This window comes from Acartia tonsa, chromosome 8 (genome assembly GCF_053477335.1).
Source record: "Acartia tonsa isolate MP-2025a chromosome 8, ASM5347733v1, whole genome shotgun sequence".
NCBI classification, from domain to species: domain Eukaryota; kingdom Metazoa; phylum Arthropoda; class Copepoda; order Calanoida; family Acartiidae; genus Acartia; species Acartia tonsa.
This window is the reverse complement of record NC_137267.1, coordinates 53,289,204-53,314,365: the sequence shown is the minus strand read 5'-3', so window position 1 is coordinate 53,314,365 and position 25,162 is coordinate 53,289,204. Positions and strand designations below refer to the sequence as shown.

Below are 25,162 nucleotides of genomic sequence, written 5' to 3'. Positions count from 1 at the left end.
CTTCTAGAGGCTTAAAACGTTAAAATTTTAGAAAGAAATCTAACCTAGGACTTTTGTGGCCTATCAATTTAGTTTCTATGTTCACTCCAAGTTTTTGACCTTAACTTAGATTTTAGGAAGTTGGTGAAGGAGGCCCTGGATCGTTTGCGAGCAGAAAAGAGACCCCCCTTAACCCATTAGTGCCGAACCGGGTTTTAAAACCCGGTTCCAGAAAATGTAAAAAAAACGGTTTCCGGCTTCATAATTGCATCATTCTCAGTATGAATCCCCCCTCTACTACCCTGGCTTTCATTTCCCCCTAGAGCAGACAGTTTTGCTTACTTCCGTTTGCCGGTATAGATCAACAAAGTTTGAAAATCATGAAAATTCAAAATACCCCATCTAACTTTTTTGTTTTTATAGTAAAGTCGCTGATTTTTTTCGTTAAATCTAAAGTTTATTGACAAGTACATCTATTTGTGAATTCGTTTTATTTAAATTATTATTTTTTTTCGTTTTTTTACGCCCTATATAAGCCCGGTTCGGCATTTCCATTTGGAGTCTGAAATTATTATTACCTGGTTTCACTAATAGATCTTTTTTGACAACAACAACAAAACAGGGTTTTTTTACCCGAAATCGCCGGCTAAACACTAAATTTGAAATAAATTGCTTCGTATTATACTTGTAGCTCTATAGATTACATGAGGTTGTGTAGTTTTCAATTACGGATCTTATCAAAGTTCTAAAAAGTGTTCATCTCACTTTTGGCGTACAAAAATTACATTTTTCGATTTTTGGTCAAAATAACCGGGTTTTTACAGGAAAACCGGGTTTTAACGCCGGGGGAAAGCACCAAAAACGGGTAATAATGCCTGGTTGGTATTTATGGCCTAGCCGAACCGGGTTTTTTTGCAACTTTCCTGTGCACGCCACTAGAGCAAAACAAAAAAATATGAATTCCGTTTTGACCATTATAAAGCTTCCCTGAAACTTTCAGCTCGATCGGCCAATAAAAGTGGTGCTCGGCACTAATGGGTTAAGATAATTTTTTCTGAAGATTTTATTAAACATTGTTTGTGAATTACACTTTAATAAAGTTTTGTAAATCCCAAAAATACTTTTATTATAAAACATATTCATATCCTTATGTATGTCTTTATATAATCTCCAGTAAAATCTAGAAAACAACTAACAAAATATTCTACAATTTTCAGACATGTTTTTTTAAAGCTAGAACAGGTTTTATGCTACTTTAAAGGGAACAAGGATGTAAGTCAGATCTCCCCTTTAGATAGAAGAAATATTATTTATAAAGATTTCTTTTTATTAAAAAAAGTATTTACAAATAATCTGTGTGTCAGAATAATATTAAGGTTTTCAAACATAAACTAATGTAGAGTGGCTACACTACTTAAATAATAATGATTTTAATGTACAAGGTTATGTTGGTTATATGCTCAATATGACCTTGTGTGCATAGGCATGAGTGTGTGTGTGTCTGTGGGTGTGGTGTGTCCCTGAGTGTAGAATGTTTTGTGTGTGCTTGAGTGTGCATGTGTGCCTGAGTACAAATAAGCATGTGTGTGTGTGTGGGTGTGTGTGTGTGTATGAGTGTTGGGTGTCCTAAGTGTAGAATATTTTGTGTGTGCTTGAGAGTTGGTGTGTGAGAGTGTGTTGGTTTGTATACAAGGGATGTAATGGATATAGTATGCATGGATATTGTGACAGGGTAACCTTTTATTCAATTAGGTTGCTAATATAGTTGCTGAGATATTGGTGAGTATATTCCTCCATGGTCAGGATAGAGGAAAGGGTAAAGTCATGAGAAAGGGTAGGGGGTAGTGTTATATTAGCCAGCTGGGAGAAACATTTAATATTAGTATGTGAGATTCTTTCACAATATCCATGTATTATGTATCCATTTTGGTAGCTAAGCTTTAACCATGACCTTGAATTATCTTTCACAATCTAAAAAAAATTGTAAATCACAGATTTTTATTTATTCAACTATCAAATTCCACAGAATACACTGTCTCACACTCAGTTCTATATTATCTTTGAACTTGGTAACATGGCTAGACTAGGCTTAGTGAGTTATCTTTTTAGTTATTGAGCTGCTCTATGTATAAGTTATGTTATTTAATTAAAATGATCCTATTTTTTAAAATTTTAAAATAAGAATTTAAAAAAGTATCCATATTGATCATTACCCTAATTGACCCCTTTCATTATTTTGTGAAATAGCTTAAAATCAGCCTAGACCAATTTGAAATTATCTTTAAATTATTGAATGCTCAGTACATTTATTTACAAGATCATTTGGAGTATACCAATAGTAAATCATGTTATATAAAACACACGATTTTTGTGATTCACAAAAAATTTATCAGGTGTAATTTACAGATCTTTTAAATCCTATGCATTATGAACAAATGAAATACGTGAATGTCTAATATTTAGTTTGGACACAATGCAATTGCATTAATTTGAACATTTATCCATACCAGGGGAGTTATTTAATGCCCCCCTTAGTTTTTTTGTGTAAAAAATTTAGGGCTAAAAATAATTTACATTTAAAGTGGGTAATTAGGCAATAACAAAGGGAATTTTTGAAGTTCCGAAATAATATAATTCATCACAAAAACATTGTTCTTCTTGATATAAATAATAAAAAAATAAATGATAAAGGAAATTTAAATAAAGGGGTGATATAGGACTTTATAATTTTGTAGTCTTTTAATAAGTCATGAATATTATTAAATTTTGGAAAAGGTTGATATCAATACAACATTAATTGTTTAGATTTGTATACTATTGTATGTTGGTTACAGCAAACCAAATCCGGTTTCTTATCCAAGTAAGTTTTTTTTTCATGTAATTAACAAATAAATGACCTTTCATTTATTTAAAAGACCTGAGTGATTTCACATAAAGTACCTGTGAGGTCTCAAACCCCCCTAAAGAGGAGTTTTTCTAACCTTTGCAGGGGACTCTAACCCTGTGGTGCCTATAAAATATAGGGTTTCATTGCTCAATTAGAGTAAAATAAAATAATTCTTGCTCTATGTTTTTAGTAGAATATGTGATTCATTGAAATAAGTCAGTTACAATTTAATATAGATATGGTAAAGATATTGGTAATTTGATTTTTATCAATGCATTGTTCCTGTCTATTTGCTTTAGAAAAAGGCACAAAAAGTATTATTTAAAATATAACTAATCAATATAAAAAAAAAACACACTGTACTTTTATCTAGGAAATTATAATCTTGTAAATGCAGCAATGTATGGATACACTGATGCTGTGAATTATCTATTAGAAGATGGGGCTGATGTCAATGATGAGGACAATAATGGTAAGATACATAATGTTTTTATTTCTTCTCATTTTACAAAAAGATAAACTTATATTAATAGATTGTTGAAAAAAGTATTGCTTCTTCGGGAAAGAGGGCATAAAGAAATAGGTTGCCAAATTTTATCTGTTTATCTGCATATTTAAAAAAACTCCCTTAAAATTATTAATCTTGTAATTCATAAACTAACTAACTGTATTATCTATGTATAGGAAACACCGCATTGATCCTTGCTGCTAAGAATGGACATTTAGATACTGTTCAAGAGCTCATACAGAATGGAGCTCAAGTGAAACATAAGAATGAAGATGGTAAGATTTCCCTTTCTACCACTAGAAAATATCAAAGATTGCATTTTAACCAACAAAATCTTTGTCTTACTTAAAACAATCTATGCTAATATAAAATACTATTAATATTTTCATATAGCAACCCTTTTAATACATATAATATACATGCTTTTCCTCAACAGTTTAGCCAATTTAAGACCAACACGCAACAAGTTGTCAATGGATCCTATTAATAGATATTTGCTGAATCAAAACTGGTTTTACCTAAATTGTATCTGCTTCTTCTTCATCCTTGTTTATATAGAACAATAAGCAATTTAACACTCAAATTTTGTATAAAAGACACAATTGTATAAGTTATCAAACACATAAACAATAGATTGTTGAAGAAATTAGGCATTTAATTGATTATATCAAAGGAAAGTTATTAATAAGTCTAGTCTAATTAGTTAAAAACTAAATAGTTCATTATACACTAAATAGTTTTACTATTAATTAAATTCGTTGCAAAATACAACATACTGTTTAAGGACGTTCCTACATTTTTAGGACTTTATTATAAATGTGTCTCATTTATAACGTTGTACCTTGTTTTAGTATTTATTACAAAAAGGTTTAAAATCAACTTTTTGTAAACTGCTATGCTTTATAAATCGTACCTTACTACTAAAGGAATAACCATGCCAAGTATGAAATCAATAGGACAATTATAAAAGGCCTAAATTAATGATAAGAGCTATCTGTTATGGACAGACAGACTAACCCTTAATAAAGAAAAGCTTTACTGTTAAAATCAAGCATCAGAAAAAGTCTTGTTTTTAAAATTATAATTATAGATCCACAACGACCAAAATCTTTGACCTATGTAGATTATGATCACATTTGAAAAAGGTTTTGCCATGTCTTAAATAAAATACAAAATTAAATAAAAATTGTTTTCAATTGCTAAATAATCTTTAATAAACAAGATATTAATTTGATGTTAAATTAAAGTATACTATATATATCTCTATATAAAAAAATAGTGATTGTGCCCCTAGCATCTAGTTGGTCTGACTTAACAAAGACTTAAATCTAAAAATCAAATAGCCTGAACCCATCCTGGGACCTATGTGAAGCTCTCCTGTAGTGTAGAACTGAATCAGCTATCAAAATCTTAGGCTACAGACAAAATACATAAGTAATAAATGGTAAATACAGTGTATTCAAGTATATTTTTTAAAAACTGTTATAAAAGAAACCTTTTGTGTCATATATTAACCTACTTACTGTTTCATTATATCATTTTTTTTATCCATATAAAATTCAAAATGGTTTAGAATAGAAAAAGTATACTTTTGTGTAATAAACAGCTAAGTATCTAAATAATTAGGATTAGTGTTTTTTTTATATGACTCTTTATATCACTAATAATCCATAAAATAACCACTGTTATGCATCCTAAGTATACAGCGTTGAATTGTCTATCGAAATATTGTTTTTAAGCCTCAACAAATATGACAAAATTATTCACAATTCATAAACCATAAGATGATTTTTAATTAAAGGTTATTTTAAAGTCAAATAATCACACATTTTTAGTTCAAATCTTTGAAATTCTATAATCCTGTAGAAGGAGCAGAAACAATTTAGGTAAAACCAGTTTTGATTCAGCAAATATGTCTATTTATAGGATCCATTGACGTTGTGTGTTGGTCTTAAATCCGCTAAACTGTTGAGGAAATGCGTGAATAATTAGGGATCTAAAATTCATTTTCATGACTGTCTTGGACTTTGGATACTAGAAATATATCCATCCAGATATCAACCTATCTATTTAATAATCTACCAATCTTCTATCTATCAATATGGTAACTGTACTCTGAACTATAGAATATATAAAGTATCTAATATAATAATTTTTTTATTTGTAGAAAATTTAATTGCATTTTTATTATTATTTTGTGAACACATTGTTTACAAAATATACATACCTAAAAAAAATTTTAAAAAAAGAATGGGGGGAGGATTTTTTGTTTTTTGGGGGGAGTTTTTTATCTAGTTTGTAGTGAACTAATTAGTTTCTACTCTTCAGGAAATATACCACCTGGCCATGTATTGGTCTTAAGCTATTCTCCCCCCTCCTATTTTTTCTATTAAAAAAATAATAAGTGGGTTGGAGTAATCTGTAGTGCACTATGGGGCAAAGTCCGTTTGAATAAAATACCCTCTAAAAATTTCTTTAAAAATAGTAGGAAATTCTAATTTACACCCTAACCCCCCTCTCTGAAAATAAAATCTATAAATTTATTCTGAACAATATGTAATGTATTTAACATATTTTTATCTAAGAATGTCATTTATCTATCTAAAAATCATTATATTACACTATTTAATCCATAAACATCTCCCTGTGTGTCTTTAACTCTACTCTAAACTACAAATATATTAAAATCTAATTTATATCTAGGATGGACCAGTCTTATGTATGCAGCAAGTAATGTAAGAACAGATGTTATGAAGACATTGCTAGAAAATGGAGCTATTATCAATGCAGGAGATTACTATGGTTAGTTACATTATACATTATATGTTATTATATCTTAATATATCCTTCCTGCTATCTGATTATATTTCTACCTACCTATTATCTACATAAACATATCTTTATGTCTGACTATAAATCAAAATATTATACATTAAACGCCTTGGCCCATAAACAGGTGCAACTTATTACCAAGCAAAGTTGAGACTAGGACCAGTCTTATGTATGTGGCAGAGAAAGGAAATACTGATGTTATGAATATATTACTAGAAAATGAAGCTGATATCAATGAGAAGCATAATGATGGTTAGATTATGATTGTTATTATAATACATTATTTTCATAATTTTCATATTATTCATCAGTATATTCTATCTTTATATCTCTCCATCTATCTTACTACACATGGTACTATGTCAAACCCTAGATACATAAAACAATAGATGCAACAAACGCTAGACAGACAAACAGTAGATTGGACTAATGCTAGATTGCAACAAACACTAGAATATGACAAATGCTAGAATTAGTATTTTTGGTACAATACAATTTTTGGGCAAATTTATGTGCACTACTTTGATACTTTACAGATTTTGTCACTACAACTCCGAGCCCAATTATAAAGAAAATGATGTAATTATTCTATATTTCTCATAGAATTGGAATTTATCACTTGTGTCTTGTCAATAACCTGAGGTGAATTCTTTAAAAAAAATTTGCCTCACTACAATAAGTTTGCCCACTAAAATTTTAGTGAGGCAAAATTATCCCCTTTAAATTGTTAATGATCTTCAATGATTTTAGTGGGGCAAACTGATCTTGTAAAGATTTTATTAGAAAATGGAGCTGACATCAATGCAAAGGATAATGATGGTTAGATTTTATTATCATTATAACACATTATTTTCATAATATTTATAATATCTATCAAAATATCTATCTCACTATACATTACCCCCTCCCGTTTTAGAAAAATTTTGTTAAAATTTTGGCCCTCAGTCATAATATGTTAGATTTATGCAAAATAATGACCCATAAAAAATATTTCTTCTGTAATGCAAAAATTGCGATGGTACAAGCACTGCAAAGTTTTTAAAATTTGCAAAAAGACCTGTTTATAAAGCTCTATTTTAAAAATTTTACAAAATTTCAATTCTAGTGTGTCGATATGAACCTAAAATTTATCAAAAAAAATGGGGGCCATCCCAATTCTAACATTTGAAGGACAAAGGTATAGCAAGTAATTTTCCAGAGTAAAAATTGCCAAATTTCACACATAAATAATAGGGTTGGGCTGGATTGGACAGATACAGATATCCAGCTGATTGATAATGCTGGATATCTGGTATTCAGGTTTATATTGACACACTAGAATTAAAATTTTGTAAAATTTGTTAAAATTGAGATGGAACAAAAGCTTTAAAAATGGTCTTTTTGCATATTTTATAAAGTTTGTACCATCTCAATATTAAAGATTTTCACAAAATTTCAATTCTAGTGTGTCATTGAAATTTGACAATTTTTACTTTGGAAAATTACTTGCTACACCTTTGTCCTTCATGTTATGATTGAGATGGCCCCCATTTTTTTTGGTAAATTTCAGGTTTATATTGACACACTAGAATTAAAATTTTGTAAAAATCTTTAAAATTGAGATGGTACAAGAGCTTTCAAACAGGTCTTTTTTGCAAACTTTAAAAACTTTGCATTGCTTGTACCATTGCAATTTTTGCATAACAGAAAAAATATTTTGCATGGGTCATTATTTTGCATAAATCAACCATATTATGACTGGGAGCCAAAATTTGTAAAATTTTTTTCTAAAACGGGACGGGGTACTATACATACTAGGAAAGACCAGTCTTATGAATGCAGCAAAAAATTGGAAAGGAAATATTGATGTGAAGATTTTATTAGAAAATGGAGCTGATATACATGCTAAGGATAACTATGGTAAGATTATTATTATCATTTTAACCCATTGCTATCCACCCAAACTTTTTCTTACATACTTTACTTACTTGCATGTAAATCAAAAGAAATTTTTATTATAACCACTATAACAGAAAATATTACCAATTCTATAACTAGAATCAATTATGATAACTAAAATATCTAAATATATTTTATCTCTCTATGTATCTATAACTCTTCTGTAAGCTACTAAAAATATTAAATTTAATATTTTAAATATGTAGGAAGGACCAGTCTTATGTATGCAGTAAAGCATGGAAACTCTGATCTTTTAAAGATTTTATTAGAAAATGGAGCTGACATCAATGCAAAGGATAATGATGGTTAGATTTTTATTATCATTATAACACATTATTTTCATAATATTTATAATATCCATCAAAATATCTATTTCACTATACATACTAGGAGAAACCAGTCTTATGAATGCAGCAAGAAAATGGAACGGAAATAATGATGTGAAAATTTTATTAGAAAATGGAGCTGATATACATGCTAAGGATAATGATGGTAAGATTATTATTATCATTTTAACCCATTGCTATCCACCCAAACTTTTTCTTACATACTTTACTTAATTGCATGTAAATCAAAAGAAATTTTCATTATAACCACTATTACAGAAAATTTACCAAGTCTATAACTAGAATCAATTATGATAACTAAAATATCTAAATATATTACCTCTCTACTCTACTGAAAGTTACTAAATATAATACATTTAATATTTTGAATATCTAGGAAGGACCAGTCTTATGTGGGCAGTACAGAAAGGAAAAACTGAAACTGTGAAAACATTATTAGAAAACAGAGCTGATATCAATGCTAAGGATAGTAATGGTTAGATTATTATTATCATAATAATACTTCTTGCATGTAAATCAAAAGAAATTTTCATTATAACCACTATAACAGAAAATATTACCAAGTCTATAACTAGAATCAATTATGATAACTAAAATATCTAAATATATTATCTCTCTATGTATCTATAACTCTACTGTAAGTTACTAAATATAATACATTTAATATTTTGAATATCTAGGAAGGACCAGTCTTATGTGGGCTGTACAGAATGGAAAAACTGAAACTGTGAAAACATTATTAGAAAACAGAGCTGATATCAATGCTAAGGATAGTAATGGTTAGATTATTCTTATCATAATAATACTTCTTGCATGTAAATCAAAAGAAATTTTTATTATAACCACTATAACAGAAAATATTACCAAGTCTATAACTAGATTCAATTACGATAACTAAAATATCAAAATATATTATCTCTCTATGTATCTATAACTCTACTGTAAGCTACTAAAAATATTAAATTTAATATTTTAAATATGTAGGAAGGACCAGTCTTATATATGCAGTAAAGTATGGAAACTCTGATCTTTTAAAGATTTTATTAGAAAATGGAGCTGACATCAATGCAAAGGAAAATGATGGTTAGATTTTTATTATCATTAAAACACATTATTTTCATAATATTTATAATATCCATCAAAATATCTATCTAACTATACATACTAAGAAAGACCAGTCTTATGTATGCACCAAAATTTAAAAGTACTGTAAGGGAACCAAAAAAATGAAAGACTGATGTTTGATTTTATTGGAAAATGGAGCTATTATTAATGCACAGAATAAAAATGGTAGTTACATAATATCATTTGTACAGTATTTCTGTCATAGTATATAATCTTAATTTTTCCTTCATTAAATCTGTGTATATTTCTATCTATTTTTCTTTCTCTAAATCACAATATTATAACTAATAACTGTCTATCTCTCTGTGTATCTATAACTCTACTCCAAATTACTAAATATATATAAAATCTAATGTATTTATATCTAGGAATGACCAGTCTTATGTGGGCAGTATTTAATGGAAATGCTGATGTTGTGAAGATTTTATTAGAAAACGGAGCTGATATCAATGCAAAGAGTGATAGTGGTTAGTTATATAATATTACTATAATACAATATTTCATAGTATTATATGTATTATCTTGATTGCTCCCTTATTACATCTCTACTTTAAACTACAAAATATAATAAATCTAATGTATTTATATCTAGGAATGACCAGTCTTATGTGGGCAGCAGAGACTGATGTTGTGAAGATTTTTTTAGAAAACGGAGCTGATATACATGCTCAGGATAATGATGGTTAGATTATTATTATCATTTTAACCCATTGCTATCCACCCAAACTTTTTCTTACATACTTTACTTACTTTCATGTAAATCAAAAGAAATTTTTATTATAACCACTATAACAGAAAATATTACTAAGTCTATAACTAAAATCAATTATGATAACTAAAATATTGAAATATATATTATCTCTCTATGTATCTATAACTCTACTTTAACCTTTAACAGTCGGGCCCCTTGCCGCACCATAATCAGTTGGGGGGGGGGGCGTTCAACGCCCCCCCATATTATCTCAGTTCCTATTAGAGCTAGAGGGATAATTTTTTTTGTACAAGTCCCCTGTGTTATGATGAATTTTCGACCTTAAGTAAGTCAAAGTCAATTTTCGCTTCCTTCACCCTTTTATTTAACAACCTTTGTTTTTAGGGACTTTTTTACTTAAAAATTTCAAACGGCTGTAATTTTCTTATTTTTGAAGCTAGAAGAACAATTTTTTTCCAGAAAATGTTTATCTTTATGTAAATTTTATATTTGAAATGTCAAAATATAAATTTCAGCCGCCGCAGCTGTATTTGGCAGCTGCCAGCTGCCGCAGTCGGCGGTCGGCGGGAAAACGGTGGTGGATCTTTATGAAATTTTAATACGTTATGTAGACATGTAAGAAAAGCTAAAGTTAAAAATTTGAAGTCTCTAAGTCAAAAATTGAGGCCACAGGAGCCTTTTGAAGATTTCTGGAGACCTGGAGGATCAGGACTTGCAGGATCATACCTGGAACCTGAAATTGACTTGAACACCTGTATTTCATATAAGGATGTACTACTAGAGGATATTTTAGTATTTTAACAAGATAAAATACTTTGTTTAGGTCAAAAAAATATTTTTGCTCTTTACCTGGATGACCCTGCCAGGTTTGCTGGCATCCTGTGCCCGCCAGGATGGAGATATTCAAAAAATTCCAACTCTCAGTTATGTGTCATACCCAAACTTAAAAAGTCACACAGTTTGGGCTCTTTATCTTTCACACACAGAAAATGAGATAGAAAAAACCGGATGGGGGGCGTTCAATGCCCCCCCCCCCGACCGTTAAGGGTTAAGCTACTAAAAATAATAAATTTAATATTTTAAATATGTAGGAAGGACCAGTCTTATGTATGCAGCAGATTATGGAAACTCTAATCTTGTGAAGATTTTATTAGAAAATGGATCTGATATCAATGCTAAGGATAGTAATGGTTAGATTATTATTATCATAATAATACTTTATTTTCATAATATTTATCATTTCCATCAAAATATCTATTTAACTATACATACTAGGAGAGACCAGTCTTATGTATGCAGCAGCTTCATATTATGATGAATGGACTGATGTTGTGAAGATTTTATTAGAGAATGGAGCTGATATCAGTGCAAGAAATAATGGTGGTTAGTTACATAATATTATCATAATACAATATTTCTATCATATGTATATTATCTTATTTTTTCCTTTATTTTTCTGTCTATATTTCTATCTATTTATAAAAATATTATTAGCTTTAAGAGAGTTTGCTTGTTTTGATATTTAAATGGTTGGATTATTATTCCTTAATTGCAAAAAAAGCATCTCTTGTGTGATTCACAAATATTAAGCAAAGCTTACCTTTTGTAAAAGTTTTACCTTTCATCATTTTAGTATTAGTAAAATGAATATTCATTTTTACATTAAATAATATAATTGCCTTAAATATAATTTGTAAATATATTTATTCTAACCTTCATAAAAAAAGGGAAATTACTACAGGGCCTTTAAAGTTAGTTACATAATACTGTTTAAATTATTATATATTACTCTGTATATTAATATTAATATGTTTTTTTTTGTAAGAAAATAGTTTTTGCAGATTTGCAGTAACTTTTTAGAGCACAATTATTAAAAAGTGGGTATGGATTATCAAATCACAATACCACTGATCTGTGAACAGAACAGGGTTTTTAAATGCTATTTATTAACTAAATCTTGAATAGGAAACACTCCTTTGTTACATGCTGCTAAAAATGGAAATGAAAATATTGTTGAAGAGCTCGTACAACATGGCGCTGATGTGAATGATAAGGATAAAGATGGTAAGCTTTTTCCCTTTTAGCTTACTGCAACTTCTCTCTTATTTTTATATTAGAATATAAATAAATAGATTTTATTAATTTAAATTTTTTACTGTAGTTTTCATTGTAACTATTTTCTCTATATTATTTTAAGTTCAAGAAAATGAAAAATGCATTACATAGTTTAAGACATTTTAATAATCATTTTGACTATCTCAAATTTAATATACACATAATTTAAAATAATTATATTAACACTGAATTCTTTTTAAAAAATTCTTGATAATTACCTCCTGATAGAAGAGAATATCTATTAATTTAAATGTTACATAAATTTGGAAGAAATTTTTGCCATTATTTATTATTTATAGCTATTGTAAGTATACAGGTTTATATTTTTAAATATTTTTTTTTTGATTAATTATTACCTATCTTTTATACATGATTTATTTTTCCTTAGATTTAGAACATGAAATTAAAAGAGTACTATTTAATCACTATAATTCCTTTGACATAAATTTTCAGGATGGACTCCATTGATGATGGCAGCTCGTAAAGAACATGAAGCAGTTGTAAAGTTCCTCATCAACCAAGGAGCCACTGTGAATGATAAAAATCTGGAGGGTAAGTTCTTCATCTAATATAAAATTATGTTTTAACATTTACAAAATGGAAAAGTGTGCAAATAATGTTTAGATTTTACAATTTATTTATTTTTATTTCTATTTGTAAAGAAAATAAGGCACGCTAGATATTATATTTAACTAGTTCTTGTATAGGAAACACTCCGTTGCATCATGCTGCTAAGAATGAAAATGAAAATATTGTTCAAGAGCTCATACAAAATGGCGCTGATGTGAATATTGAGAATAAATCTGGTAAGTATTTCCCTTATCATCTTCATACAACGGAAAAATATACATTTTACCATCCAAACTTTGATTATTAATTGAAAGTATCCTTGTCTACATTAATTATTTTTTATCGAAGAAAGAAGATTTCCAAAAATAAAGAATTTAATTTATATAAAAAATTAGATTTGTTTTTTTATTCCTCAATTAAAAAAAAAAATATTTAATAACTAAAATCCTTTAACACAACTCTTAAAGGTTTTACTCCGCTGATGTTAGCAGTTCGTGATGGACATAAAGCTATTGTAAAATTGCTCATCAGCCAGGGAGCCAATGTAAATGATAAGAATATATAAGGTAGGTTCTTTATTTCATATAAAAACTGTGTTTTAACATTTATTAGGTAAAAAAGTGTGCAAAAAATGTTTTTCCAGTGTGGCTACAAACTGAATAAAAACCAGTTGTGTGCCACATTGAAGGATCATGTATCATATTGTATTATATCCAGTTTTCTACAAATGTAAAAATGTTTAATAGTAATAATAATACTTACTTTTGTTAGCATGTGCCTCCAGCATCTTGAGTCTAACATAACTGGCTTCAATCTTATAATTGTGTACTTTTATATCTGCAGAAAGCTATTTATAATACTATACATAATCAACTATTGCCATTTCAGAATGTTTTTAAGTATTTAAATTCAATGGAAATAAAACTTACTTTTTTACTATCATATTCTTTATTATGTATAAATAACTAGGGTTCATATTGTACAATTTATTCTAAATATGATATATCTCTATCAAGGATGGACCAGTCTTATGTATGCAGCATTTTATGGATACACAGATGTAGAAAAGTTTTTATTAAAACATGGAGCAAAAGTCAGTGCCATGCTGATGATATACTTTCTTTCTCGCTTTTTGTTTTGGTTTATAATTACTGAATACATTAAAGATTTTTCTCATTTTTATTCTAGTGTCAAATTTATTTCTACCTCCTTTCCTAATTATAGGTTGACCTTAGTTAAATATATATGGTTCTATTTAGCCCTTCATGTGATAAAAGGGAACGTTAAATAAAAATTGAATTTATAAAAGAGTTAATTTATTGTTTTGTTTTAAAGGATCAATTATTTTAATTATGTATACATTACTGTGCTTAATAAAAAAATTCTGAAAATTGTCTTAGTTTCCTTCATAAAAATGTCTTAATTGATTATACAAATAAAATAAATCTATACACATACAAGTAAAACATATTTAGCATACAAAACACAGATGAATTTATGGATACTTATCAATAAAACAATAAAAAACATATAAATTTTAATTAAGTAGATAAAAAGATCCTTTATGTTGTTTACTACTGGCTAAATGTAGAGTCTAGATAAGCTTGTAATAGAAATCTTCACAGTTTTTCTTCAATAGCAGCTGAGGAAGAAGAAAAAATCAAAGTATATCTCAAAAATAACAAAAATATCTATAAAAAAGGGAATTACAGACAAGAAAGACAAAGAGATTATAAGCAGGGATATAAGGAGGGATGGGACAATGGGAAATTAATTTCAATTATTTGTTATCATCATTTTATTTTGTTTGGTCTGCTAGGATCATAATGTATTCAGCAGAAGTCCAAGACAACCAAAATAATCAAAATAACTTCCATTATCCATTCCCTATATCCCTGTATAATATATCAGTGTTTTGATTTGCAGGGAGGGAAAGAACAATTGGCTGTTTATTGCTATAGTCCCCAAAGTTTTATAATAGTTTCTAAAAGGATAAGATGATGGCCAATCCATTGATGATTATCCACAATGATGATACACAAAATTCCCCTTTCTGTATATTATAACCAGTGGTTGAAACGTTTGGACAATCAACTTAATAAACTATTTAATCAAAATTCAATACAGTCCCAAAATTTGTTAAGCCAAGGAATATGAAAACTCTATTATAAAACTTTGACTAGTGTAAAAAACAACCTAATGTCCCCTCCCTCCCTAAGACATGTTACAGTCAAAGAAAGTGAGTTGTCGATCTTGTGTCTGATGCAAATTAAAATGGATGGAGACCCAAATTTGATTATAATATACCAGGGAGGGAGGGGACATTGGGCTGTTTATTACACTAGTCCCCAAATTTTTTTATTAAAGTTTTCTTATTCGCTGGCCTTTCAACTGTGGGGACTTTTAATGAATTTTGATGGTTAGTTTATTAGATTAAGTGTCCAAATTTGGTGCTTATTAGGTATGTTAAAATTGTGCTATTAATTTTAAACTTAGCATGATGATTCCAGTAACAGTTAGGTACAATTTAGGAAGTGTAGCAACTCTAAATTTATTACCAGAAAGTCAGTTTGTCAAATTCCCATATTTAGAGATTTTGGGATAGATATATTTAACAGGTTTTGGTCTATTTAGGTTTAGATGCCAGGGGGATCTAGCGAATCAAAATAATGGGCGATAAATTGATTCACATCCATAGTGATGATACAAAAACTTTCTCTTGTGTAAATTATAATTAGAGGTTAAAGGTTTGGACTTTCATCTTGAATAGCCAACAAATTAAAAATAAATAAAATTCCCCAAAGTTGTTAAGCCAACAAATAAAATTTTAAAACTTAGTTAAATAAACAGCACAATGTCCCCTCCCACCCTGGCTCAAATCCCTAGAAGCTTCCCATACAGCAGAGATCTTTAATTCATTAAAAGATGGACTGAAAGCAAACTTCTTTTTATTTTGTAGTAAAAATCACCAAACCTATGCAAATCTTAAATAGTCCATACATTCTACATTATAAAAAATTTACAAGGATATAACAATGAAAAATTAGGTACTGACTCCCAAGACTATAATATGAAAATAACATAGCCAAAAACCATCTGTGGAATAGGATATATATCATATATGTATGTAAATAGTTAGGAATATTTTGGCATGGGGTCTTGCAAAGCAAAGCTTTTCTAATATAATCTACTAGCGTCCAAAGAGGTATAATTACATCTTTTATTACCTGAGGAGCCTCCACTCCACCATTATTTTGAATAATTAAAAAAAAATTGTTGGGGAGATTTCTTGTTTTTTGGGGGGTTTTGGGGGTGTCCTACCCTCCAAAAAATAGCCTAAAACCACCACAGGACCAGTAGGTATATTCCCTGAAGAGTAGAATCCAATCCTTTTAGTGGTTACCGAGATCTTAAGGGACAGACAGACATCATTCTACTTTGTATTATAGATAAGTATTCATATTCTAAATATACTAGAATGGATAATATCATTCTTGCATTGCACTTTTTACCAGGGATCTAAACAGATAAGACAATGGCCAATAAATTGATTTACATCCCCAATTTGATACACAATACTACCCGCCTGTAGATTTTAGTGGTTGACATGTTTGAACACTCTACTTAATTATCTAACCAATCAAAATTCAAAATTTTCCTCCCTCCCTTTTTACCATGAATATTCCCCTTATTTTAATTGGAATATCAACAAGGATGTCAACATCATAAATAGTAAAGCAAGGAAATGGTATTTAAAGATCCCGGGAGGGCGGGGACATTGGGCTATTTTACACACTAGTCTGATCTTATAATGACGATTTCTTAATCGTTGGCTTAAACATTTTGGTGAATTTTATTAAATTTGATTTGATGGTTCATTTAGTTGCGCGTCCAAAAGTTTCAACCACTAATTGTAATCTACAAAAGAGGTAATTTTGTGTTTCATAATTGGGGATGTACATCAATTTATCATACCAGCTGAGATCATAAAAGGTGACTTAGAGGCATTCCCACCTTTGATCACTATGATATGGAATGACAAGGACAAGGTAATTTAAGCAATCTTAAACTAAATTGTAAGAAAATATGTTGTAAAGCTGTTTTAATACAGGATAATGTTAACGGTCGTACTTTATTGCATAATATACGCTTTAATGAATAAAATGTAATAACTTACATTATTAGGACTTGATTACAGAGATGCTTTGCGTATAACATTTGTTTGATTTAAAAAGGATAATCATACCACATAAAAAATGTTGTCAAAAAAGTAAAAAAATCAACATGTTATAAATGGATGTATGGATATTCTGATAACAATTATAGAGTTTATATGATTTAGGAATCTTTATAAACCATCATGCAAAGTTTTAAATCGATGGGGCAATTCTAACATCTATAAATCAACAAAGCGTTATGCATGGACCAACCCTAATTTTAGAAAAACATTGATTTTAATAACACAGATAGGATTTTTATGATAGCAGAAAGAAATATGATCTATGATTAAAATTTTGTCCATCCTTAAAAAGAAATTAAAAGGATTCCATTTTATACTTTTTAAAAGAAAAGCTTTATTATAAGTATGGTCTGTCTGTACGTAACGGATAGTTTTTTTTTGTTTATTTAGGCAAGTTAGAACTGTCCTATTGATTTTAAACTTTGCATGATGATTCCTGCAGTAGTAAGGTACGATTTAGAAAGTGTAGCAACTCTATAACCATTACCAAAATTTCTGTACGTCCATTTTAAATATGTTTTAACTTTTTTAACAACAATTTTTTATTTGATATAATCATCCGATTGAACTGATTTTTGAAGAACTGATTCCTATTACAATAAGGTACAAAATTGCAAGCAAAGCATTTCTATAATCAAGTCCTAAAAATGTCAGTATGTCCTTAAACAAAATTCTGTATTTCAAGAAGTTTTGCATCAAATATACGTATAATTTTGTAAAAACTTTTATATTTTGTAAATTCACTCTTTAAGAATTAATGTTCGTCTTCATACCGTTTCAGAGCTTCTCTTTTATGGATGCTTTCATCCTTGTTTTATAATAATATCAGCCGATATGATTTTTGTTAATCCCAATTTAAATTTCAGCTTTAAAATTAAAAAGTAGAGAAGCTATGTTGTACAGGAGAACCATGTCGGTCCAGTGGTTAATTTTTTATAAGGATATGAATTTTTTATTTGGTTAATCATACTCTATATTCCTGGATATAATGTTAACTTCTAATCACGACTGGCGTTCACAGCGTTTTGTCAGGGGGGAGGCGGTGCATTCATATTGAGACTTCCTTTGAACCAAAATCGAGGAGGGAGTAATACAGACATTTAATGGGATGTAAAAAAAAAATTAAAATGAAAATTTTCATAAAAAAGAAAGATTCTTATATTGGCATATGAACCGTTTTTTTTGTGACAACCTCCTTAATTTTACGGCAGGTTTGTAGGAGCAATAAATTGTAAGACAATAAATAAATAACAATGGCAGATTAATTGTGTAACATTCCCAAACAAAATTACCCCTTCTAATAGTGGTTGAAACTTTTGGACACTCAACTGATTTAACAAACCAATTATAATTCAATAAAAGTTACAAAACTGTTAAGCCATCTAATAAGAAAATGTTTTTATAAAATGTTGGGGACTAGTGTAATAAACAACCTAATGTCCCCTCCCTCCCTAGAATTGCTGGGAAGGTGGATATGTCATAGATATGGATATGGATATGACTACTCGCCCCTTCTACACGTCAATGCTTCTAATTTTTACTTTAAAGATAAAGCAAAAATTTTAAAACTCAAATTGTAATTATAAGCAAAAATAAAAAATGCATATTTTATTTTACTAATGTCCATACTTAGCTCTGAAGCCAATTAATTTCCGCTGGATTAGAACTGGTTCTGAATTTCTGCTATATTTTTGGTGGGGCCGTTTCTCTTTGGAGGGTTGTGTTAAAACCTGCTAATAAATCAAGGATGACAACATCTATAAAAAGCGAAGCTCTGAAATGGTAGGACAAACGAACATTAATGTAGAGAGCTGAATAATCAGAATATAAATGTAGAAAACTCAAAACAAAATTGCAAGTTAGTTTGTCAAAAAATCTGACTAATTACATGAAAATCTCAAAAATCAGATCAATCAGTTAAATAAATCACATAAAAATTTGTTGTTAAAAAATTTAAAAAAATCAACATGTTTAAAATGGAAGTACGGACCTTCTTGTAATGATTATACTTTCTAAATTGTACCTAACTATTACTAGAATCACAATGCAAAGTTTTATATATGAAATCAATAGGACAATTCTAACATGCCTAAATTATCGCAAATCTATTTTAGACAGATGGACCGACCCTAATTATAGAAAAGCTTTGCTTATAAAACTATGAATGGCAAATATGGAATTAACAAATCTTCTTTGTAACTCACTTGGTCTGTAGGTCTGTGTGTGTATGTGTGTGTGTGTGTGTGTGTGTGAGTGTAAGGGTGTGTGTGTGCGTATGTGTGTGTGAGTGTGTGTGTATGTGTGTGTGTAGGTTTGACTGTTGTATAATGCTGTAAAGCTCATCAAATTTGGTTTACTTTTTTTAATTTAGTGTTTTTGCTTGAAAATAAACAAAATCCAAAAACAACATCCAAAAAACAATCTTCTTAAATTCTAAATATTCAAAATGGTTTATGGACATTTGGACTATTACGTGAAGATTATAAAATTAGTAAAATTTTTTGTCAATTTACTATTTTGATGGCTAATATGGATTTATTTTATTGGTTCCTTCGTTCATCCAGTAGCAGGGAAACTGATGGGTTTAAGGGGGTTGATTGGGGTTATCATTGTTTTAGCCAACTGCGAGTATAACTTTATAAGAGTACATCAAAATCTGATCTAACATCCAAGTAATAGGTAATTGTAATATTGTTATTTTTATTAATGAAGCTAATTATTTATCAGCTGCTAATACAAGATAGACGGCTAGATTATTAAAATATAAATCATCTTCTTAAGAAATTACTTGGTACGTCGGTCTGTCTTTTAAACATAAAACATCCATTAAGTGAAGAATTTTCTCAGCATTTATTACGGACAGACTTTTTGGTATGGCTTCAAAACCAATTCATATCCACAGGAATAGAACAGGTTCTCTGGAATAAAAAACATAATAAATTATATACAATTTTCTATGAATATTAAAATAAAAGTCATAAAATTGATGCCGGTCTTATAAAGCCATGCCTTTGGCCTCTGGGGGGGGGGGGGGGGGGTTGCAACAAAACTGTTTTTAACTTTAAAATTTTACTTTTAATATCCGCGGAGAGCTGTCTATAATATATAATGCAAATATAAATATTTTAGTATGGCTTCAAAACCGATTTAAATGATTATGTATTGTAGGTATTATATTATAGAAAATTTTAAATGCCAGTTTTGTTGGCCACAAATGTCCCATATAATTATAGTTTTTATTTTTATACTTGGCAACTTAAAACTAATGGATGATGTCATTCTTGTTACAATATAAGCTCACCCGGAGTTATTTAAGTCAAGAGAATATTTCCACATACTACAACATTTTAGCACAGTTAGCCTTAAGTAAAAGTAACAGGATGTCTCTTGTATGTGAGTGTGTGAGTTTGTGTGTCTGTTTGTGTGAGTGTGTGTGTGTATGTATGTGTGTGTATGAATGTTTGTGTGTGTATGATTTTCTGTTTGTACGTGTGTGTGTGTGTGTGTATGTGTGTGTCGGTTTAACTAAAGAAAAAAACTAAAACGGAAATATAATAAGGGGGGAGGGCAACTTTTTCCTGCCCACTATCAGTGCCCCTAGAGGCCTCTAGAGAGCGTATCCGCTAGTCCTTATTTAAAGTAAAATTTTAGGGGTTTCATTCTTTTTTAGTGTTTATTTTTTCTTAGAAGGGTAAATCTACCCTCCAACAAAATAGTTTACAGGATCTTTACAGGATCTACATATGTAAAGGAGAACCATATCAGTCCCGTGGTTAGCGAGGTCCATTAGTACACAAGACTGTTGCTTTTATATAAGGATTATCCTGTTTTATTGACTTAATAATGTGATACTTGTGTGGTATTGAAGACTCACTACATATACTATTCAGGGATTTAAAGGGATAAGACAATTGCCAATGATATGATCTACGTCCCCAATGATGATACACTAAATTACCCCTTCCATAGATTATAATTAGTAGTTGAAACTTAATGAACCAACCAATCAAAAATGATTAAGCCTACAAATAAGAAGGCTATATTATATAATTTGTTGGTGTAATAAATATCCCAATGTCCCCTCCCTCCCAGCTATAAACTATTCAGGGATAAAGGAAAGGTCAATGAAAGCTACTTTTATCTCCATTCCAAAAAGTTAAGCTATAATTTTAACATTTGCATTACTAGCGACTTTGTACCTGGAGGCCACTAGGGGCACTTAAGTAAGTAGGAGGGAAATTCATTCTTCAATTTTTAATTTTTATTTTTAAGAGAAACATAAAAAAATTGGGGGTTGTCATTTTCTATGGGCGATTTTTCATGGGAGGATGTAGACATAAACCTTCCCTGGACCTATGTAAAGCTTCACTGAAAAGGAAAACAATTTCTGTACAGTGGTTTGTGAGATCTTTTGCTACACACACACTCACAGAGACAGAAAAACATCTCATTTATATAAGGATGTATTTTTTAAATTATGATCTCATCCCTAGAAGTATTGTTTAATTGTAATGTTTCAGGGATCTAAAGGGATAAAACAATGGCCGATAATTTGATATACATTCCCAATTATGATAAACAACATTACACCTTCTGTAGCGTAAACTATGTGGTTCAAATGTTTGAACACTCAACCTAATAAACCAACCAATCACAATTCACTTAAGTCCCCAAAGGTGTTTAGCAACAAATATATATATAAACGTTATTGTAAAACTTAGGGGACAAGTGTAATAAACAGCCAATTGTCCCCTCTCTCTCTCTCTGGTAATGTTTACCTTTAGAGATAAGCTGAAAAATGTAACACAAAACATTAAATTTATTGCAAAATTAAAAATGCATTTTCTAACTAAAAGGAGAACAATTGTGTCCAAAAGTATGGCAGCAACCTTTTTATTTTCTAAATACAAGTTATTGGTTAAAAAGTTAGGACACTGTCAAAATTAACTAAAAGACAGGGAAAAATTGAAACTTTGGGTACCAACATAATTTACAGTCCAATGTTCACTCCCTCCATAAGTTTACTCCTCCATAATAAGCAGGATTAGTAATTTGTTTAGAATAACAAAACTAATCCTAATATATAAAGTATTAAGCTTTTTTTTTGTCAGTAGCAAAGGATCTCGCAAAACTGCTCAACAGATAAGGATCCATTTTACAGTGAAACTAAATAAAGGTCCAGAGAAGGTTTCTAACTATTTTTAGAGAGGATACATTTAGCCTCTATCCTTGAGTCTAGGGGTGTAGCCGCTATTACAGAATATAGGAGAGGAGAAATTTTAAGATAAAATAAAGAATATACTGGAAAAAATTGAAGCTGTATGGCTGAATGCTCTTAAGCTACGGTAATCGATATATTATTAAGTGGATGTTGCACCACATTTTCATGTACTCTAATAAAGAAATAATCGAAGCTGGCAAAAATAACAATACTTCTTATTCACCCTCGCAATTCTATTCCCTCCCCTCCTAGTGGTTGATTGAACTTACCAATAATTGAGTTTCATATATATTAGTAAGGAAAATACTAAATTAACAAAAAAAATTTCCCTGTCAATATATACAGGGTGGGGCAAATAAGACCGGACAAATTCTAACTTCTGAACAAATGAACATAAAATTGTCAATTTTAAAGATTTTATTGAACTATATATAACTATTACATTATTCAATTAAATCGCTGCCAGCCTCAATCACTGCCTTCACCCGCCCCCTAAACCGCCTGCAGGCCCTGGTCACCATATCCCTGTCCAAGCTGGCGAATTTCTCCTTGATGGTGGCAATAAGGGAGGTCTTTGTTGTATTTGTCTATTGGTGCATGCTTCAAAGTAGCCCCAGGCCTTAAAGTCATAGAATTAAGATCAGGCTGCTGGGAGGCCCCATTTCCTTAGGAACGTGAGTAACCGTAGGATCCAAATTCACCCAACTTTAACACTACCCTTTGACACGGAGGCTCTTATTTGGACCACAGTTGAGCTGGAACGACGTTCAATACCTTTTTGGAAATGGCATGAAGATTCAGCTAGGGTTGTCAGCACAGTCCATAGTCTAAATGTGTTTTTAAGTTCTATATGGGTCTCTAACGTTGAGAACCGAGAAATTTTCACGATTTCACACAATTTTTGACATCAGCCAAGCCACTTTAGATAGAGAGCTCTAGTCTTTTCTAGTGTCTTATTTATGTATCTAACAGTATACCCAGCAAGTTGCATAACTCTACCTCATCTACAGATGGGCTGAGATCCAATTAAGTGGGCCCTAGTCCAGGATACAGATTTTTCCACCGGCGCATTTTGAATCTGCCTTGTTGAACATAAGCGCGACCAGCTCCGAGTACGAGCCCATCTTTGTCCAAAGATTTTTTTTTGCTAAAAAGTAATTGCCTAAGCTTTTTATAGTGGGGTCAAATGTCCTGATTGGTCAAGTAGTTTTGGCGCTATGGCTGTTTAAAGTTTGTTGGGTCTTATTTGCCCCACCCTGTATATTTATATGTTATATCCATTGCTACAGCTTCTATGAAACACTTTTATGTCCATTATTTTTGGGCTTTGAGTGAACGTCTAATAAGATTGAATTCATCTCTATCCCTTTAGAGGTTTTTTTTGCTATGCCTAAACCTATTTTTTTTTCAATCCATATGATAAAGTAACATGATGTCTGTTTGTGTGTATGTTTGTACCAAATGATCTCGCTAACCGCTGAACCAATCAAGTTCTCCTTAACAGGGTGGTTTCCCATAGGTCCCAAGAAGATTAATAACTATATTGGGGGAGGGAACCACCACCCTCCCTAGAGAAATCGACTAAAATTTAAAAATTTAAAAATCGCCGCCCTGCAGACATTTTTTTGCACGTAGCTTAAAACATAACTAACACCATCTTTAGAATAAAAAATTATTTTTTATATTTAACTGATTTTGAAATAGATTAAAAAAAAATTTTTTTTACGTGTAATATAAGTCTCTGGGGGCAAAGCCGCTAGTATAACATTTAATAATGTTAAAGGACATAATTAAGATTTGATTATAGAGATAGTTTGCTAATAATATTTTACCGTGTTTTAATATTTTTTAATAGAATTCAGTATTCCAAAAATCAAATGATATTTTAAAAAAATAAATAAAATTTTAATATAAAAAATCAGCATGTTTCAAATGGACTTACGGTCTTTCTGGTAACAATTATAAAATTGCTGCACTTTCTAAGTCGTACCTAACTGTTATAGGAATCAGCATAAAAAGTTTGAAATTGATAGGACAGTTCTAACCTGTTTAAATCATCAAAACGAGCTATCTGTTATGGACAGACGTACAGACAGACCAACCCCAAAAATAGAAAAGCTTCACTTTTAAAAGTAAATACGCAAAAAATACCTTTTTTTAACATAAGAGTTACAATTATAGTTAATCTACAAGTAAAACATTATGTACAATCCTTTTGTTTTATCATTTAAAAAAAAACAAATTAATCAAATCTCCTAGTCCTGAAAATTAGATGGATGCACTGACTCTACAGTAGTTATCATAAAGTTGCTACACTGTTAAGATTACACAATATTGCTACAGTATTCTTTATGCAAGGTTTAAAATATGTAGGACGATTATAACATTAATTACATGGTAAAGTATCTGCTGAGTAATAATTAAGTTAAGGTTGTAGTTTCATCCTCATAAATTCAAATGAGTCTACACATGCAAAAGCTTTAAACAAAACTGTTAACAAAAATAATATATTAAAGATAATCATAAGTTGGTTGAGCTCTCTGGTCAAAATTTCATTCCTTACTCGTCATGGGGTAATGGCGCAATGGGTAGGGTGTTGGCCTGGTAATCTAAGGGTTCCTGGTTCAAGCCCTGCCATGTGCAAAATTAACTCTGATGAATTGAGCCATACTGATGAGCCCTAAAAGG

The 25,162-nt window shown here is 30.0% G+C and overlaps 2 protein-coding genes across 2 annotated transcripts; both read left to right on the top strand.

Moving 5' to 3' along the window:
• The first annotated feature begins 2,030 nt into the window (after window positions 1-2,030).
• LOC145325730 (uncharacterized) lies at window positions 2,031-6,578 on the top strand. Its single transcript, XM_080168678.1, has 5 exons — window positions 2,031-2,071; window positions 2,785-2,839; window positions 3,240-3,338; window positions 3,551-3,649; window positions 6,078-6,578. Exons 1-5 carry the CDS (start codon window positions 2,054-2,056, stop codon window positions 6,179-6,181), a joined length of 375 nt encoding a protein of 124 aa, XP_080024804.1. The 5' UTR covers window positions 2,031-2,053; the 3' UTR covers window positions 6,182-6,578.
• Window positions 6,579-6,961: 383 nt separating this feature from the next.
• Window positions 6,962-14,406, top strand: LOC145325729 (uncharacterized). Its single transcript, XM_080168677.1, has 16 exons — window positions 6,962-7,025; window positions 8,004-8,105; window positions 8,351-8,449; window positions 8,535-8,636; window positions 8,868-8,966; window positions 9,172-9,270; window positions 9,476-9,574; window positions 9,985-10,083; window positions 10,209-10,298; window positions 11,420-11,518; window positions 11,604-11,711; window positions 12,294-12,392; window positions 12,897-12,995; window positions 13,151-13,249; window positions 13,481-13,579; window positions 14,030-14,406. Exons 2-15 carry the CDS (start codon window positions 8,018-8,020, stop codon window positions 13,576-13,578), a joined length of 1,377 nt encoding a protein of 458 aa, XP_080024803.1. The 5' UTR covers window positions 6,962-7,025; window positions 8,004-8,017; the 3' UTR covers window position 13,579; window positions 14,030-14,406.
• Window positions 14,407-25,162: the final 10,756 nt, after the last annotated feature.